At 35.2% G+C, this 19,177-nt stretch overlaps 1 protein-coding gene across 2 annotated transcripts in view; it reads left to right on the top strand.

Annotated features, from left to right (window-relative positions):
* The window catches only part of PLPPR5 (phospholipid phosphatase related 5), a 123,788-nt gene extending 105,017 nt beyond the window's left edge, over window positions 1-18,771 (top strand). Inside the window, exon 6 of one of the 2 annotated variants that reach the window (XM_025394590.1) lies at window positions 15,910-18,771. In XM_025394590.1, coding sequence (XP_025250375.1) covers window positions 15,910-15,942 — 33 coding nt within the window. In that variant the 3' untranslated portion in view covers window positions 15,943-18,771. The remainder of the gene's footprint in view (window positions 1-15,909) is intronic. The other variant, XM_025402291.1, reaches the window with a different exon arrangement.
* Window positions 18,772-19,177: the final 406 nt, after the last annotated feature.

Genomic DNA, 19,177 nt, shown 5'->3' with positions numbered 1-19,177 from the left:
AGACAAAAGGCCCTCAGAAAAACTCCCCCAGGGTAATTTAAAACCCTGTACTTCCTTAGGGCTTACACGACCTTTCTGAAAGTGTTTGGTTTAGTTTTCTCTGCCAAATTGTGTATGGAAATCTTGGGGGTATCTCTCATACCTTCATACCCAGGGTTCAGCTTTCTGTGGCACCTGCAGCCATCCCTATTTTAGGTACCAGTAGCCCTGGGGCCCTTCATGTGAGCCGTGTGCAGATGCTTGTCATTTACAGGATCTACAAACCCCCCATCCACCCAAGGACCCAAGGAGCCAAATATCCTCATGGGCCACACCACCCCTTTCTCTCAAATTCATGCTTTGCTGGCTCTGGTCTTCAATGGCCCACATATCTCAAACAAAACAAAAGCTTCGGTGTTGCTGGTTTCAGGATATCTCCAAGACACAAAGACTCTATTAATTATTCTTAGGAGTCCAAGAAACAAATGTCTGACTCTAGGAACTAGAGATGGAGACGTTTACATTTCATTACCTTTACACTCCTATATTATCAAAAATAATGTAGGAATTAATATCTTAATAGCTGTGTCAACAAGAGTGAAAACTAGATAAAGTAAAATTCTTTTGGCATTTTGACTAGATATGGTACAAATAAACCCAGTTTTAGGAAATCCCACAAAGGACAATGCCATTTTTTCTTTGCTCTTTAAGAAATACAGTGCTGTACGAGTAGCTAAAAGTCTATGCGGCCCCAATAATATCCCAAAATTCCAAAGAGTGGGAATGAGAGCGAGGAGCAATCTCTAACAGAGTAAGGAGTTCGTTTCATTTGGAGAACATCTCAACACCTTGGATCAACACCATGTTGAGACAGAATTAGCAAATAAGCAAATGCCCAAAGAAAGCTCTGAGACAAGAAGCTGTCCTCAGATTAGGCTTCTCACTATTAGGGGTTCATGCCAGATGAAGGAAAGCTTTTATGAACTGGATGGGTACCTCACACATGGATGAGGAGTTCCCTTTGTCCAGAACCAAAACCTGCCTGCAAGGATTGCACATACTCCTCGAATAGAAGTTCGACTGAACTGATCGGTAGTCTTCCTGGTTTCAACAAACATAATGAATGAAATTGTATAGAGACAAAGTGACCTTCCTGAAAATGCTCATGGTCTTAGCTTCTTCTCACAGTCCTCTCAGACTGATGATATAAAACTACATCCTCCAGCTTTTCTGCTCATGATCTAAGTAGAGGATTCCCTAGCAATTCATGGTGATCATTAAGAGACAACTGATGACTCCTTTCCCACTCATTTTAGGAAAATGAACTGAGCTAAATCTGTCCTATTTCAAGCATGAATAATCAGGACAAGAACTTAAATCCTTTCAAATGACACAGAAGAGAGAGAAAGAGATATTTTAATAGAGCATGGGGTTTTTTGGGGGGTTTTGTTTGTTTGTTTTTAAGAAACGAACAAACAAACAAACCTGCTCTCTGAAGAGGTTCCAGTGCTTCCTCATTGGATTGACTGCTAATATGTTCAGATAGACAAAAGGCCCTCAGAAAAACTCCCCCAGGGTAATTTAAAACACTGTACTTCCTTAGGGCTCGCACGACCTTTCTGAAAGTATTTGGTTTATTTTTCTCTGCCGAATTGTGCATTTGGCACAATTTTTTTTTAAGAAACAAACAAAAGATTACAAGAAATTTGGCTGGGCGCCATGGCTCACACCTGTAATCCCAGTACTTTGGGAGGCCAAGGCGGGTGGATCACCTGAGGTCAGGAGTTCGAGACCAGCCTGGCCAACATGGTGAAACCTCGCCTCTACTGAAAATATAAAAATTATCTGGGCCTGGTGGCACGTGCCTATAGTCCCAGCTACTTGGGAAGCTGAGGCAGGAGAATCGCTTGAAACCGGGAGGCGGAGGTTACAGCGAACCAAGATCATGGCACTGCACTCCAGCCTGGGCAACAGAGTGAGACTTCATTAAAAAAAAAAAAAAAATATATATATATATATATAACAATAAAAATAACTAAATTTATTGTAGATACCATCTTCTTCCCACAGTCAAGGAAATTAAAGAAAACTTGTGAAATGAATGTCAGATGAAAGATAGCTGACACAATCAGGAATGTAATATAAGAAAACAAATAATGTCATGGTGGGATTAAAACTATACTAGAAACCATAAAGAACAAAGTTCACACTGGAAAAAGTTGTTGTTTATATTATTTTATAAATTAAAAAATGAGAAATTGATATCTGAGGAAAGATCATAGATATGGAGGACATACCACAGAAACCTAACATGTGAATCATTGTCTGAAGAGGATGACAAGTGGGGCAATAGCAATATTTAGAAATACACTTTAAAGGAACTTTTCTTCCAAATAAATACTTGAATCTTTAAGCTGGAAGGGTTAAAAGGATAAAAAATAACTATTGAAATATGTATTGGAATTAGATGTTTCTCAGTGAAATTTTTGAATTTCAGTACTCAAGAAAGAACCTTGTAAGTTCTGTGATAGGTAGTAGTATTGTTCCCAGTTATTAGCTATTTCCTTCCTTAGGCAGAGTGTTCTTCCTACTCCAGTTACTTTGGACTTGGTCAATAACATGTGAATAGACCTGATATAAACTTCATTAATCTGAAACATGTAGCGCTATCATGAGTTTCTGCCAGTATTCTTGCCCCTGCCTTTTTGCAGGAAAAGATCATTTTCCAGACAAGTACTGCTGCCTCAGCCTGGGCTGTAAAATGGAAAGACAGGAGAAGCCAGCCTGCCTCCAACCTGTGGCCTAGAGCAGATTAAGAACCTGGCCAACAACATGTAGTATGAGGATGAAATAAGTATTATTGTTGGAAGTCACTGAGCCTTTGGGGTTGTTATACTATATATACACACATATATATATATATATTTTATATATACAGTATATATACACAATATATATACACACACACTAGGTAATACTATATACCTAGTGTGTGTGTGTATATCTATATTATATATACACACACTGTATATAGCCACACACTGTATATAGCCACACACTGTGTATATACTAGGTATATAGCATTACCTAGTGAAAACTAATACAACCACAAAGACAGAAAGAGTTGTTGACCTATCCAAGGCTGACAGCATGCTGGTCTCAGACTTGTGTCTGCATAACATTAGATGCAACATCTATGCTACTCTATCTTTTCTAGATGTAGTAATGTCTTCAGAATTTTCAAGGAATTAGTTCATGACGTAATCCTATTTCTACCCAAAAGGTCATTTAAGTATTAAAACAACCATAAAATATCAGCTCTACAAGAATTCAGGAATTAAACTACTCACAAAAAGGTACAGAAAAATGTTTAGCAATTAACTGAGTAATACACCAGTAACTAGAGATCAAATTAGGATATGAATGAATTGGCAGAAGGAATAGAAACCATTTCAATATAAAACTAGTAAAATTAAAACTAATTAGTAAAATAAAGTAACAAACTGTACAAAACTATAAAATTTAAGTAGAAGATATATAAGAAAAGAAAATTAAGATGACAAAATGAGATGAATTCTAGATAATACCAGCAAAAATGTAAAAATATAAAATTCTCCAGATTTCATAAAGGTGGGACTCATTATCAGTGCTTCATTCTTGGCATTGGTAACTAGAAAAAATGTTCAAGCATTTAAAAAAATAAGTTACCAAGAGTAGTTTAAAATGATTTACAAAGGGCCAATTACAAAGTATAAAATATAAACAACACACATGTCAAAAAGTTGATGTCTATAATATAGAAAACAGCCTGATTGGTCAAGTTCATGAATAGGCAAATCATTAGAGAGCAAATACAATTAGGAAATAAATACATGGAAAAGTGTTCTGTGTGACCTTGGATGAAGGTGATGAAGGATGTTTTATACAACATTAAGAAGTTGATGTTTATGCTGTAAGCAACTGGGTACCTTCCAAAAAGGACTTCCTTAAAGTCCTTCCAAAAAGGACTTTAAGGAAGGAAAGGGCTTGTTCAGAGAGGAGAATAAGAGAGCAATATGAAACAACAAAAGAATCTGAAAGGCTATCGTAAGAATCCAGTTGAATGCTGCAGATGATGCTTACTAGATCTCAGTAAAACCAAGCCATGTTATGCCATCATGACTGGCCAGATGTCATTTGGCAAAGTCTGCTGTAAGGTGCTGATTTAGAGGACTTATCTCACCTCATGATTTACGGTAGAAAAGGGCTTCCAGCCAGAGTGTCACTAAGAAAACCATCCCTCTCCCCTACCCATAGTGTATGCTGATCCTCCATCTATGGCCTTTCCCTGTTCTTTCTTCACAGCTTCCTATCCTTTATAATTAACGGGTAAGGTGTGCACTGGCATTCCTTCCAGACAATCCTCATAGGACAGACTGCAGTCACCCCAGCAGCAAAGCACTGAGCTCTGTAGTCCTCTCTCTCCTGCCTGTGCTTATTCTCACTCCAAGGACCAATGCTGAGTCTATGAGACTGGCAGAGGTCAGCACAGGGAGATAATGTATGAATTATGCATTTTAACTGATGCCATATAGAAAATCTAGAAAAAAAGGCTTTATCTGGTAAAGGAACAAAAATACTTAAAAATAAATACAAGGATGAATAGGATTTGACAGAAAATGGGATATTTCCAGTAGATCTAAGGGAAATTAATATCCATATAGTTTTATTAAGGCAGGTACGACAGGCCACAATAACCACTCCTGGCTAATTTGAAAATGCTTTTTGAGAAAATGATTTTTTCCATGTAAACTCAGGCACTATTTTTTCTTAGGTTGATGTGCTCTTAATCAATTGAACCAAAGGGAATTCTCTCTTGCCAAAAAGAAAGGGAAAGTCATGATAGAAATAGTTTATAAGATTCAGTTTTATACCTAGGATAAGGGGCTTTTCACCAACCTACACTACCCCATGAAGCTCATCATGTAAAAGCACACACCTCTTAACAGAAACATCAGCTGAATGACAGTGATAAGAAGTGATAATAGCTCCAAAAATTTAGAAATATTATAATGAGTATATACTATTACAGATGAAAATTGCCATGTTTAATTCCCATGGCAACTGCAAAAAAAAATTACATCAATAGGAATGTTCTGAAAGAGCTCCCGGTGACCCAAGGAATTGAACTTTACATGGATTGACTCTTTTGCAGATTTTATAAGATGACAGTGGTCATGGTGAAACGTGAAGTGGAATTGAGTCAGAGTGATGGGCGGACAGAGAGCTTGGATTTTGGAGCTAGGTTTGAAGCCTGGTGCAGCTGCATAATATTGAAGTGGAGTTAGACAAATCACTCCTCTCCTTATCTGAAGAATTGATCCAATGTTGGTTTCCCTGTAGGATAATTGTTCGAATTAACACATCACAGATAAACTTCTTGGCACATAGGTGCTTCACACAAGTTAGTTCCCTCCTGCAACAATAATTTCTTAATGAGATTTTTTTTTTTATTTCACACTAGGATACTCCTATACGAAGACTTCATGGATTTAAAAGTTTATACGAATTGTCTATTTCATACGTTGCACATATGCAGGAAATATTGTAGTATAAAATGTTGCATATATTAGTGTCATAGCAATAGCAAAACAATCCTGTGGTTTCTTGCCAAGACAAATATGATTATACATTACTGCGTTTCCTGTGATAAATTCCTTTGAGGTTTCAGAATGCTGTGCGTGAGTAACTCTGGCAATCTATTTAAGATTCAGTTGATTTTCTATAATGCAAATCTTTGTTTTACAGAGCTGCTGAACTGTAATATAAATGTTATATAGGACCTTGTCAAAACAATCTTATTAGTGATTAGATATTGGAATAGTTAGTGGAACTAAATATATTCATATGTAGGCATTTTTCTTTAAGCTTTGAGCATTTATGAAAAATATTTGAAGTAAATCAATATTTACATGCTATAATGTGTTCTCATTTGTAAAATTTAATTTTGTTTAAAAAAAGGAAATTGAAAGTAGAAGCTTAAAAATTTCCAACAGGCATCAACATTTTAGGTTAAAAATACTAGCATATTCTGTTATTATTTTGCCATATGTCATTTTCCTATTTATACTCCAGTGTACTCAGTATCTATTTTTCCATACTATTTATGAATTATTACGTACTACATGAAGAATAAAAGACAGCTTTTCCCCTCAGTTATCTAACAGGCCTTTTATAAAAGCATCTTTTATTAAATTACTTTGGAATATAGACTAGAAACTTTCTCATCTGATTTATGTGAATAAATATAGAATTGATGACTGTATCTTTAAATTATATGATTCATTCAGTCATTAATTAAGGAGAGAATAATCAATGACAGATTTAAAAATCATTTCCAATGCACACATAATTAGTTACACATGGATGGGAACCTGATCCCAGTCGTTCATCTCCCTCTTTTTTCAGGTCTGTTTCCTTATTGGGGACCATCCTGGAGACACTATGGAGGGCCTTCAAAATCAATCAGAGAATCACAGTTCTGTGAAAACATTTTGTTGAAAAAATATAAAATTGTATTTGACTAAAACTAGGTAAATAAGCAATGACTCAATTCACAGTTTTATGAAACAAGAAGTTTATTTTTCATAGTTTTGATTAAAGAAGCAATTAGTAAATAATTTGTAGGTATTTATGATCTGAAAATCTGAATAAGCCAAACAAAAAATGAATAGGAAGTATCTATAGGGTTATCACAATAATCAGAGGAAACATTTTCTTAAAATAACCTTCAAGACCCAATGAACGTGTGTGTGGGTTTGTGTTGAATACAGAATTTCCCTGTATATTTTATTGCTTTTATTCACATAACAATGCATCATAGACATATTATTTCAGATCAATAAATATAACAGTCACATCAGGAATAATATTAAAAGCTAATCTTCAATTATAGCTTAATATGTGCTTGGAATTATGCAGAGAACTTCACATATAAAATATGTGAAGTCATTTGAGTGTGTCTTATTTCCATTTTACGGAGAAAGTGACATAGGTTAAGTAATACACCCAAGGTCACACAACTGGTCTGTGTTCTGAAACAAGAATAGGAATCCTTACTTTCCATTTTCACAGAAATATGTTCCATATTTGTCACTTCAGAGCTCCAAATCATAATCACTGTGCTGCATAACAACATTGTGTTTTTAAAAGTTATAATCCATATATAAACCATTACATTTGTTAGACATAGATAATTGCTTCCACTTCTAATTTCCCACAATTATAAGTAATACTAAGGTAAATGTTCCTTAAATATATATTTTTCTAAGCTCAATTAATAATTTAAGATAAATTCATAGACATAGAAATGCTGAAACAGAGTATGAACACTTTTAAGGCTTTTGGTTGAATTCATATCCGTATGTTCTCACAACAGTGGAGAATATTGTTCTTCATAATCTTTACAATCTTATAGGCCAAAAATAATAACGTTCTCGTTTCAATTTATATTTTCGAATATTTTTCAATAAACTTATTTTGTATTTTTCTTTTGTACTGAAACAACCAGATGTTAAAACAATAATTCAATAACTGACAAACCAAATTTTAGACATGTCTTGGCCTTTAGACTTCATGTTATGGCTGGTGGTCCTAATTTTTTTAATTGGGATTTATTAAAGCATAATTTGCATCCTGTAACATCCTTTCTTGGCATATAGTTTTATGAGTTTTGATGAATGCCTACTTTCATGAAATTATCACCATAATCAAGTTAGATAACATTTCTGTGACTCCCAAATGTTTCTGCCTTCCCCTTTGTAGTCATCCCTCCTTCAATCTCCAACTTTGAGAAACCACTGATTTGTTTTGGTTCTTCGTGTTTTGCCATTCTCAGGATATTATATAAGTGGACTCATGCATTTTGAGTTGAGTCTGACTTATTTGTTACATGCATCTGTAGTCTGTGTTTTTCCCATTTAATTGCTGACTAGTATCCTGTTGTGTGGCTGCACCACAGTTTGTTTATCCATTTACCAATAGAAGGTTGGGTTATTTCCATTTTTGGCAATTATGAGTAAAGCTGATATAAACATTCACATACAGTTTTTTGTGAATACATATATTTTATTTCTTTTAGATAAATACCTAGCAGTGAGAATGCCAGGTTGTATGGTAAGCATATATTTACCTTTATAAAACATTTTTCAAGTTATCTGTGTCATTTCTAATGGCCCTTATGATTTTGAATGGTTCTGAAATGAATCTAGTTGTAGCTCATTCAGATTTTTATCAACTGGTGCCTTTTTGTGAAAATAAGCAAGTTTTTAAATGAGGAGTTTTAATCAACTCCTGGTTCTACAAGAATTTATCATGCACTTGGTCCATTATCCACATCCTCCGATTCTCCTCTGTCAAGTACTGTTAGGATGCTTATTTAGTAAATCTAAAGCATTTTAAAAAGTTAAAGGAAAATGAAATAACTAAGAAGAAGCCAATTTTATAGGTTAAAGTATTAGTATATGAAACAAGGCATGGATACAATTTACTGTTGAGTTACCTTATCATTATAATCAGATTTGTAATATATGAAATGTAACAAATATCAAATACGGAGCACTATGGTATGTCTCGTGGGGACAGAGAGAATTTTGTAATCATATACAGAAGATGATGATGACTATACCGGAGGAACACTTAAAGGGAGACCTTTAGCAATGCTTGAAGCAATGCAGCAATGCTTGAAACATCATCTTAGGGGAGAGCTGCAGGACCATGAGCCAAGTGAGGGTGAAAGAGAAGAACGTTCCGGGTGGATAATCCAGTTCATGCAACGGTTTTGTTTAGCAGGCAAGATAAGGGCACAAGGGCAAGAAACTTGAGGATGCTGTTAAAGATTGATCATATGATCAACCATGGGGTCCAGAAGGAGTGAAAAAGAAGCAGAATTCATAAGGAGCATGATAGACTGGATCAGATGGATAAATTAGTAGTCAGGAAGTTTCCTCATGGCCAAAGAAACCTTGTTGTGTGAGGGAGGTAAGACAGGAGGTAAGTTGGGATTTTACATTTCAAACATGATTACTGATTGAGAATATAGCTATGGATATGGGATAGAAGTGTGGTAGAGAGGAAGGTTATTATAGTTGAGGAAGTTAACAAACTTAGAAGACAAATACCATGAACACATTAGTATTAATAGACTTCCATGAAATTTCATGTCAATACATTTGGGAAACATTGAGTTAAAGTGAAACAAACAATTAGCTGGGTGTGGTGGTGTGCACCTGTAATCCCAGCTACTTGGGAAGCTGAGGCAGGAGAATCGCTTGAACCCAGGAGGCAGAGTTTGCAGTGATCTGAGATATTGCCACCGCACTACAGCCTGGGTGACAGAGCAAGATGCCATCTCAAAAAAAAAGATTGAAACAGGTATTTGCTGAAGGTCTTCTTAACACCTTTATGCATTGTGCAGCTTTAAGCATGACATATAATGTGCAGTTAATGTCAAAAGGCTTGAATTCAAAGATGTACTTTTTGGAATTATTCAAGTTCACTGATTTTTTTTAAGCAATACTCTTTTGCCACTGAAAGGATAGCATCTTAAAGAAGGAATTGATTTTACATCCCAGATAATGCTTCTTCATTAATCACTTTTCTTTAACTTTAGGCCGTGGTACTCAGACTGGCATAAAAGACAATCCATTGCTTGTGGCATTTGCAAAAAGAGAAGATGTATGGGTTTCACACCAAGACATTCTGATCCAGAAGGCCTGGGCTTGGGCCCCAGGAGTTGTACTACATCAGGCATATCAGGTGATCTGGATTTAGAGCCAGCACTTGATCTGGATACAGCTGGGCCTGCAGAACCTCTCACACAGTGGTTCTCAATATTGGCTGTATATTACGATCATCCAGAGAGCCTTTAAAAATTCCAGTAACCAGGCCATGCCTCATACCAATTAAATCCTGGTCTCTGGGGTTGCATCAGTATTTTCTTAAAGATCCTGATGATTCCAGCATGAAGCCACAGTAGAGAATCAGTGCCTCTAAAGATTTGGTGTGAAAAGCCTTAAGCTTCTTTGGCTTCTCAGGACTTGGAAATACTTCATAAGATCTGTAGCTAATGCTCTCATAAAAACTGGGCCTGCCTCTGATTTAATTATCAGAGAAAGCTGCCTAGAGATTCTTTCAGAAGGTAGCTGTGTTAGCTCTTTTCTCTGAATAGTAAAAAAAAAAAAAAAAGTAAACTTCTTAATGGAAACAAAACTCTGAACCAATATAAAACTCTGAACTGAAACAGAACCACTATATAGAAAGGTTAAAAATCCCCCAAAAAAGTCACCTTTCCCAAGAAAACTTTGGTTCTGTCCCATGATAGCTTTTATGTCTCCAGCTTCTTAAAACAACAAGAAATTGCTGAACATAAATTTTAGAATCAGTTTCACAGCTTCAAATCTGAATTTAACCAATGTCTTCTTAAATGGTTTTAACATTGTTTCTCTTTACTAAAATACCAACTTCACAAGCTAGCAGAAGGAAAACAATGTGACAAAGTAGAACCTTCCAACACATACTCCATATACTCTGCTTTTTTCCTCTCTTCTGCTCACTTTCCCTTCTTTAAAGGACACAATGAAGGAAGCAAATGAATGAGTTAAAGAAGCAAATCGCAAAATAAACAGGGACAATATTCGAGATCATGACATCCACCTATCTTTTCCTGATGCAATGTAGGCTGTGTCAGAATTGTTGATTAATTTATTGGACCATTAGTCCTTCTCCAGAATCCTTAGTGTCAGATGTTTTTACAGAATTCAAAATATTTTATATTTTAGGAATATGCATATTCGGTTACACAAGTAGTGTCTGGAGCAACAATTGGAATCACAGATGAGAATTTCTGCAGCAAAACAGTGTGTACATTCCCTCACAACAGATCAGGTTTTGCCACCAAATTAGTTTGCACCAATCTTAAAAGGAACATTTTTGGGGTTTTAAAGTTTGTTTGGATATGAGCATTGCAGATCGGTAGAATAGTGTATTTTATATTCAGATAGTGAGCTTTATTTGTAAAATTCTAACCAATTAAAAATTATTTATTTATTTTACTTTTTCTTTTTTTAACTTTCCTTTTTAGCTTGTGACTTTTATTAGTAACTATAAGTAAATGATGAATATGTTTGAGTAGGGACAGGGACCCTTGTGTCTATAATCCCATTTAATCTTAATAAAAATCCATTCAAAAAGTATGTATTCTTACCTCTGTTTCACAGATGAGAAAGCTGGGTCTGTGAAAGGTTAAATTGCTTGCTAAAATTTCAGTTGTGATGGAGATCACATTTAAACACTTGACATTCAGACGACTTGACTGCAAAGACCACTGTACCACACAGCTTCGTCAGCAACAGAGTCAAAGACATAAATCATTGCATGAAAGACAGATGCACAGATCCCATTTTATGTTTAGGTTAAAAACCTATGCTGATCGTTGATAGCCTCTGCTATTCAAACACAAAAGCTTTTTATCATCAATCATCTTGAAAGAATGAAACTGGAATAATATTTAATCTCAGCATTTGGCCTAACAATGTAACAACATAGAACTTTAAATAAACTAGTACTTTGAATAAATTAAGTCAATGTTTAAATAAACATTTACGTAATATGTAAAACACATTTTGTAGGTGTGCCGAAATCAACCTATTGAGAATGGTGAAGAAGAAAATTCACAGGAAAGGTCTTTTAAAGACTGTCTTGCCAGGCTCTTCAGCTGGATAATGGGAATAAGCCACTGTGAACACCTTCAATTAAGGCAATAAACGTATGTGCGCTGGAGCGCACTGGTGTTGGAATTGGGTTGCAAAGCTAAGACAAATGCAGAAAAATGTGTCCTTCTGTGCAGGTTTTCCTTACAACCAAAAGCAATATAGGAACTAGAGCTTTTGGTTGCTGCTGCTGTTGTTATTATTATTAATCTTTCAAATACATGTTATTTTTCCATCATTAATATGAATTTAGCATTCCTTAACTAAGAAGCCATTAACAATGGCATTTTGCTTGTATTCCTATAGCTGTAATTCCAAACACTTCCCTGGAGTGCTCTTTTTGCATTTTCCCACACTTTTCCCCTGATTTGTTGATTGTTGAGTGACGGATCTTGCCAGATGGCAAGTCATCATCAAAGTTTCATGTCATTAATCATGACAGTTTTGTCTTAAGTAACATTTTTAAAAATTACAGACTGCATTTTCTATATGGAGGTATAGAATAAATAGTAAAGCAGAGATTTTCATGCAGAACTTAGAGCTTTTAAAAATGGGCATGCTATAGAGACTTTCAAATTTATTAAATTTAAGTATCCAGTACAACTTTCCAGAAACAAAGTGTTTGCTTTCCCTTGTGACCCCTGCACTCAAGGATCAGACTCAGTATTTTGCTCACTGGTTTGCCGTGCACCTGAGTGAACACTTTCTAATGGATGCTTCATGTAGCATATTCTGATCTTCAGCTATTTGGGGTCAAGCTTTGTCATCTCCATGGTAAGCCTCTGTTAATGTAATTGCAGAAGGTACCGGGAATTGTGACAGTACATTTTATGACCACTTTCATCTCACAATTCTGAATAGAACTTTTAAGCATGAGTTGTTTGGTTTGCCTACCGCTTTTTTGCACTATCATCTCATAAGATTTAGTGTTGTATATTAAGAATTTAGCCATATTGAAAAAGAAAAACACTTGATCAACTACTTTGCCTCGTAGGCAGTCCATTTCTTAAGACAACAATCTGAAAATATTAAACACAATTCTGGTTTTCCATGTTACTGGGAAAAATGCTTCTGGGAAGTGAATAGACAGTAACTTCCTGCACAGGAATTAGGCCATCTGTATATTTCAAATTATGCATGTACATACACCTTGGTAATGTAAGTTGTATAATGTAGCATCATATAATAGATTCTTATAAAAGGACCTCCAGTAATTATCTTGGCCCTTCTTTAGATTCCTTCAGGGAAAATCACCCCTGTGCCAGAAAAGAATTAAACTTAAAAAAAAAAACAAAACTACTGAGATAAATAATCCATCTCTTTCATTTATGACATAGGTTAATTTGCTCTTAAACAGTAAAGTGAATGAACAGAAGCTCTCTGATATGTCTGTACACTCCTGTCATGTACTATGATTAAATTTCTCCTTAATTTTCTCTTCCTAGGCACAGTCACTTCAGTGTTTTATTTTCATCTGTTTGTCTGCTAACCACAACTACCTTAAAATAATGAGCCCCAAGCAGGATACTTCTAATCCCAGTGAAATAGGAAAAAATGAAGTCATCTCAGAAGTGAAAACTTAAGTGATGTGAAATGGAAAAGCTGCTAATTTGGGGGGGGGGGGCAAGAATTTTCCCTAGAATCCTGGGATCTAAAAATGAAGTCAGTCTAGAAATTAACTGTTGTTCTTGTAGTTTAACTTGGTAATATTTTGGCATAGGAAAAGACTAATATGGCTTAAAATTTATGGGCAGTTAAAGGGAGATATAGTGATCACTGAAGCATGTGATTTTAAATGCTAAGACTGAATTCCAGTATTTTCTAGATCTCAATAGCTCACCTACAGTTATACATTCCATGCCTCATTATTAAGGTTTCTTAGTCTGTTTTGTGCTGCTATAACAGAATACCACAAACTGGGTAATTTATGAGGAGCTGAAATGTGTCAGCTCAGGATTCCGGAGGCTGGGAAGTCCTAGGTCAAGGTGCTCACACCTTCTTGCCGCATCATAACATAGTGGAAGCACAAAAAGAGGGAACAAGAGAGAAGGGGACTAAACTTGCTTTTTTATAACAAACCCTGACCTATGATAAAGGCATTAATTCATTCATGAGGGCAGAACCCTAGAGGTCTAATCACCTCCCATTAGGCCCCACCTATCAACACTGTTACCTTAGAGATTAAGTTTCCAACATGTGCATTTTAGTGGACACATTAAACCACAGTATAGGGTGACTTTATATTACTATTTGGGACAATCCTCATTTAAGCCTGTTGTCCTTGTGTAGTATTAGCACCCTTTCCCCCCTTCCACATGTCCATATTTAGATGATAAGTTATATGGTCACCCTACAGTTATTACAGTTTTCTTTGTCACACTCTCCAGCTTGCACTGTGCACTTGGTTTTTCCTCTATTTCTGTCAAGCTGTGCACTGATCATCAGTGGTTTGCTTCTGATTATTTCTCTGTTTATTAAAGTCCTTTAATGTGTATTTAATTCTGCCTTCCAGATTGGTAGTTGTCCCCTTAAGATCATCTTCAGCAAACTTAATGAGCCTTGCGAACCCTCCCTTCATTATCTGGGTCAATGGGAACACTGAGGCCAATGCCAGTGGCCTTTGGGACACCACCCATGTTCTTTCTTACCTCACTTATTTTCTCTCTACTGCCCCTTATTGACCCTTTTTCTACCCACCAGTTGTCACTGACTGATTAATCTTTAATTTCTATCTTAACATCTTTCCAGAAATTATGTTGGTCTAGATCCTAGTAAGAAGTGTGATGTTCATGAGGGTTTTGTGCTGAAACACTCTATATCAAATTGCATTTTCTCAGTCACTGGTTTCAAGTACCCGTGGGGCCACTGGAAATAAAACTGTGATGTATGATCTCCACAGTTCTTATTGTTTTAATTCAATTATAGTGCATTATATAATTCTGACAAGTCATCTTTACCCTAAAGTCATGCCTGAGCTTTTGTAAGGAAAGCAAAAGAAAACTTAGAGATGAGCTACTGAATGTTCAGGCATTTTCATCATGCATTTTTAAATGGGAAATAAAGTTTCTAAAGTGTTACCAGGAGTTAGTGAAAAACTCAGCATGCTCTGCTCACTCCTGATTCTTACTAATTTTGTTTTTCTCTAGTATTAAGTGGGTCAAGCCTAGAAGATAATGCCCTAAATTGTAATCAGTGAGATTCCTTTTGTGTGGTTTAATATGCCTAAATTCAATGAAAATGAATTTTAATTTTTTTACACACATTTTAAATATGTTTTGATGAATTAAAATACTTAAACTTGAAAAAAGCTACATGTATGTTGAGAAAATTTTATGGCGTACATTCATCATATGAAATTCTGTTTATGATATCATTTATTATAAAAAAGCCAATGCAACAGCCATACAAAAACTACACAAAACACATTTAAAATGGGTAGTATGATGGTAGAACCCTTTTGTAATGTTGATGTTAGTTGTTGGGGCTGTCAGTCACGTTAGATCTTGACATAAGCCCATATGTAGCATGATTAATTATGTAATAGTAGTTTTTCATTGCAATACTTCAGCAGGCATAACATGGCCTGTTTCATGCCTGAATCTATTTAAATACTAGCCATTCCACAGAGTTTCTTTGTACATAATTCTGTTGCTTTCCAAAAAAAAAAAAAGGCTCTGTAAAGAATTCTATGGTAGAGGTAAACAACAGAGACCACAGTCTGGAGTCAGGATTCATGCATCAAAAATGAAGTGTTTAAGTAGATTTTTGTCAACTAGCAAATGCCATTTTAGTCAGCATTTCACCACCTCATTCTACACCATCTGTCTCTCAGGGAGCAATTAATCTGAAACTCCAACATGCAGCATTAAAATTCCATTAACACTGAACAGAATATTAACGTGTCTGGCATTGCCATTTTTATCTTTTCAAATTTCAGAGTTAATTTTGAATAAAGCAGATATAACATTTTAATCTATTTGGATAATTAAGATTATTGAATAAAATATGTAATTAGCAGCGAAAATTATGCACTAATACATAAAACTTAGTTTAATAATGCTGGATGTTTTGGCAACTTCAACATTCAGCATATAAGCTAATGATTATTTGTAAAGGTACTACATGTTTTACAAAGCTAATGTTCCCAAGCCTCTCACTTTGTCATTCCTTTTTCTTTTTGCAGAACCACATCACTGCCTTCGCAGAAGTCACATGATATTGAAGCAGATGGTTTTTCACTGCATTGGACATCATCCCTTTTTACCATCCACTCATAACACCCAAAGTTTGTTTGATTGCAAAGGAAGTTTATAACGTTGTTTAATATTTTTTATAATTTTAAAATCAATGTCCACCTATCTGTTTCCCCCACTAGACTGTGAGCTCCTCGAGGGCAGGATTGTCTTTCTTTTTTCTGTGTCCCCAGCACTTACAACAAAGCCTAGCACAAAGTAGGTGTTCAACAAAAATGTGATGACCAAATGAACAAAATCCTTCAATAAAACATTCACTTTAGTTTCTCACAGAATCACTGCAATTATGTTAAGAGAAACCTCTACATAAATCGTATTTGTATAGAAAACCTTCTATTTTGGGCTAGTTTTTTTTTTTTTTTTAATTTTCATATATCTAGTCAGCAGTATGCCATGTTTAACTTGAAGTGGACTTTGAAAGTCATGGGGGTTTTTATTTTATTATTCAGCATGACATTATTTCCATTCTAACATTTCAGTGTGTGAAATTCCTTTTAGAAAGTATGTTCTATAGTAAAATAATGTTTCCACATTATATTATGTTATATTTCACTTAAAATACCATTCATACTATACATTCTAAGACTGGTGCTTCTGCTTTTGAAGGGGAAAATGCCAATTTTTACTGTAATAAGTAATGTATCATAATTAAAAATTATTTATTTGGACTTCTTCTCCTGACAATTGTGGCTTAATTCAAGACTTGTTTTTGAATGCAGGCAGTATTTAGGATAGCTTAAATCAGGAAATTCAGCACTGGTCCCTTATTATTGAGTAATTTCCCATGAGTAGCAGTGTCTCAAGAGTGGTCAAAGGCTCCATTCTTAGGCTTTTTTACTACTAAAGATTCTACAGAATTTAAACGGGAAAGAACTATACCCTGACACATAATTTAAATTATATAAATGCTAGAAATATGGTTAATGTATTTTACTTTGCATTTGTGTAGTACTTTATAGTTTACAAAGTATATTTACACCAACTATTTTATGTAATCCTCATAATAACCTGGTATAAACATGAAGAGTATGGCTTTATTTTTACAGATAAGAAAAATGAAGCCACGACAGGGTAAATAACATGCCAAATCACAAACTAGTAAGAGACATAGTTGAAGCCTAAATTCAGGTTTTCTGACCCTGAACTCATATTTCTTTCTAATATAGCACAGCTGTCATCTCATTTTGGACATTGAGGCCTTTCAGAGCTCAGTAGAATCCTGGGCAACTACCTATGGTTCAAAAAATAAAGAAATGCCAGAATACAATTATGAAAGCTCTGCTGTATTTTAAATGTTTGTTTTAAGAATGAACAGTTTGCAAATACACAACTATATAATAATTGTAATCCAGTTTTAAAATAACGAATATCAAGAGTCTAGATGTGAGGCTCTTTGTAAAAGAGAAGCCTAAACTCAACATCTCTCCTTCCACCCTCACCCTCAGGCCCCAGCCTCCCACTCAGGAGAGGGCCCAAGAGACATACCTTACATTTAGCATGTGGAATTACAGATTAAAATCACCATTAACATAAGGAAGGCAAACTCCTCAACAATAACTTTGCAGTAATTAAAACTACCCTAAGTAACTTTAGCTTATATGGCAAAGTAGCTTTGGCAGTAATTGACTGAAATGAATCTTTCTAAACTTTACAGTACTAAAGAAAGCAAACTTTTAATTTTCTCTGTAATTTCAACAGAGATCAGCAAATAAATATAACCAAAGATTGACCATTACTCCCCAAATAGATTTTATTTGCCCATTTCTATCACGGTGGAAGCTAAAACACTTCTAGTAGAGCCAAAAAGAAAAGAAAATCCAAATTTCTACTAATTTCAGACCTCTAGAGCAATTCAGTCCTGTTGGAAATTTAGAACATGGAGACACTTTGAATGTCCTGACCCTCTTTAAAGACTTTTTAGGCAATAACAGTAATAGGGAATTCACTTATTGAGAATGAAAGTGAAGGGGATGATCATAATGTCTTGGAAAGCTAGATTACTAGTAAGGCTTCCAGAGTTTTATCAGTTCTATTGATTTTACATCAGACTTCCAAGGAGCCAACCAGGAATATTTTTCCTGTTGGAAGCCTTGCCTATATATTCCCGTGTCAAGGTTGCTTCTTTGCACCTTGCTAAACCTGATCTGAATGCAAGTGTTATAAATTCTTCAAAAACTCAGATTTAACCCAGAACCAGAGTAAAGTCACCTCTACTATTTACACATCATGGGCTCAAGATTGTACAGTGAGTGATGCTGTCATGAGGAAAATTCGGATGAAAAAGGCAAGATACATGTGAATAAGGCAAAAGCCAGAAAATAGCCCTTATTCATGATGCTATTACTGAGAATAATGAAAATCGTATTTCAGAAAACATTAATATGTAAATATGTACATATGTAGGCTAGTAAAAGCAGGCAAACACATATCTTTCTGATAAAGACATCTCCTTTTTATTCTACTTACTTGGGGCCCAGGTCAGTGTAATTTGGTCAACTTGAAAATTTCAGTAGTCTCTGTTTGCATGGCAGAAATTCTGCACATGTTTTATCTGATTCCTATGATAACTTAAAAGGCTCTTTTATGTTAAAAGAGAGGTGAATCTTCTTTGACAGACTTTGTATTTTCCACTTCTAACTGGGCCTCTCTTTTCTCAGGATCTATCCTAGCCAAATATCTCAGTTACATTTACCATACAGTTTCCTTTGTGAAAGAACAGTAGGGGAGGAAATAATTCTCTGCTGTGTATTGTATTTTTCAAATAAAAATTTAAAAATTCAATTGAAAACTGATTTTTGACTTTGTGATATATTGGTCTTGATAGTGGGTAGAGGAATAAGGAATGCTTATTAATGTACATGAAAGAATTCTCAGAGTGACTGAAGAATGTTTGGAAATGGATCACAATGGATCAGATTAGACCAGTTCCTTGGACAGCTCAATTACCCTCTGCATCTCATGGACCATCCTGGGATCTTACTAACGTCCTTATTTCCAAATCACAACTCCCTAGAAACTATTTGAGACATTGAGCGGGTATATGATCCACTGTATAGGCTCACTTCTATGTTGAGCAAAGCATTTAAGATTGGATGTAAATTAGCATATTCCTGCCTCTAAGGCACCATTTATTACATTTTGATTGCATGCTCTAAAAAGTTGCCCTGGAAATATACCAAATGGTTCTATTTATGCTTT

Source organism: Theropithecus gelada, chromosome 1 (assembly GCF_003255815.1).
Source record: "Theropithecus gelada isolate Dixy chromosome 1, Tgel_1.0, whole genome shotgun sequence".
NCBI classification, from domain to species: Eukaryota; Metazoa; Chordata; class Mammalia; order Primates; family Cercopithecidae; genus Theropithecus; species Theropithecus gelada.
The sequence above is the reverse complement of the archived record's forward strand: the minus strand, read 5'-3'. Positions and strand labels throughout refer to the sequence as shown.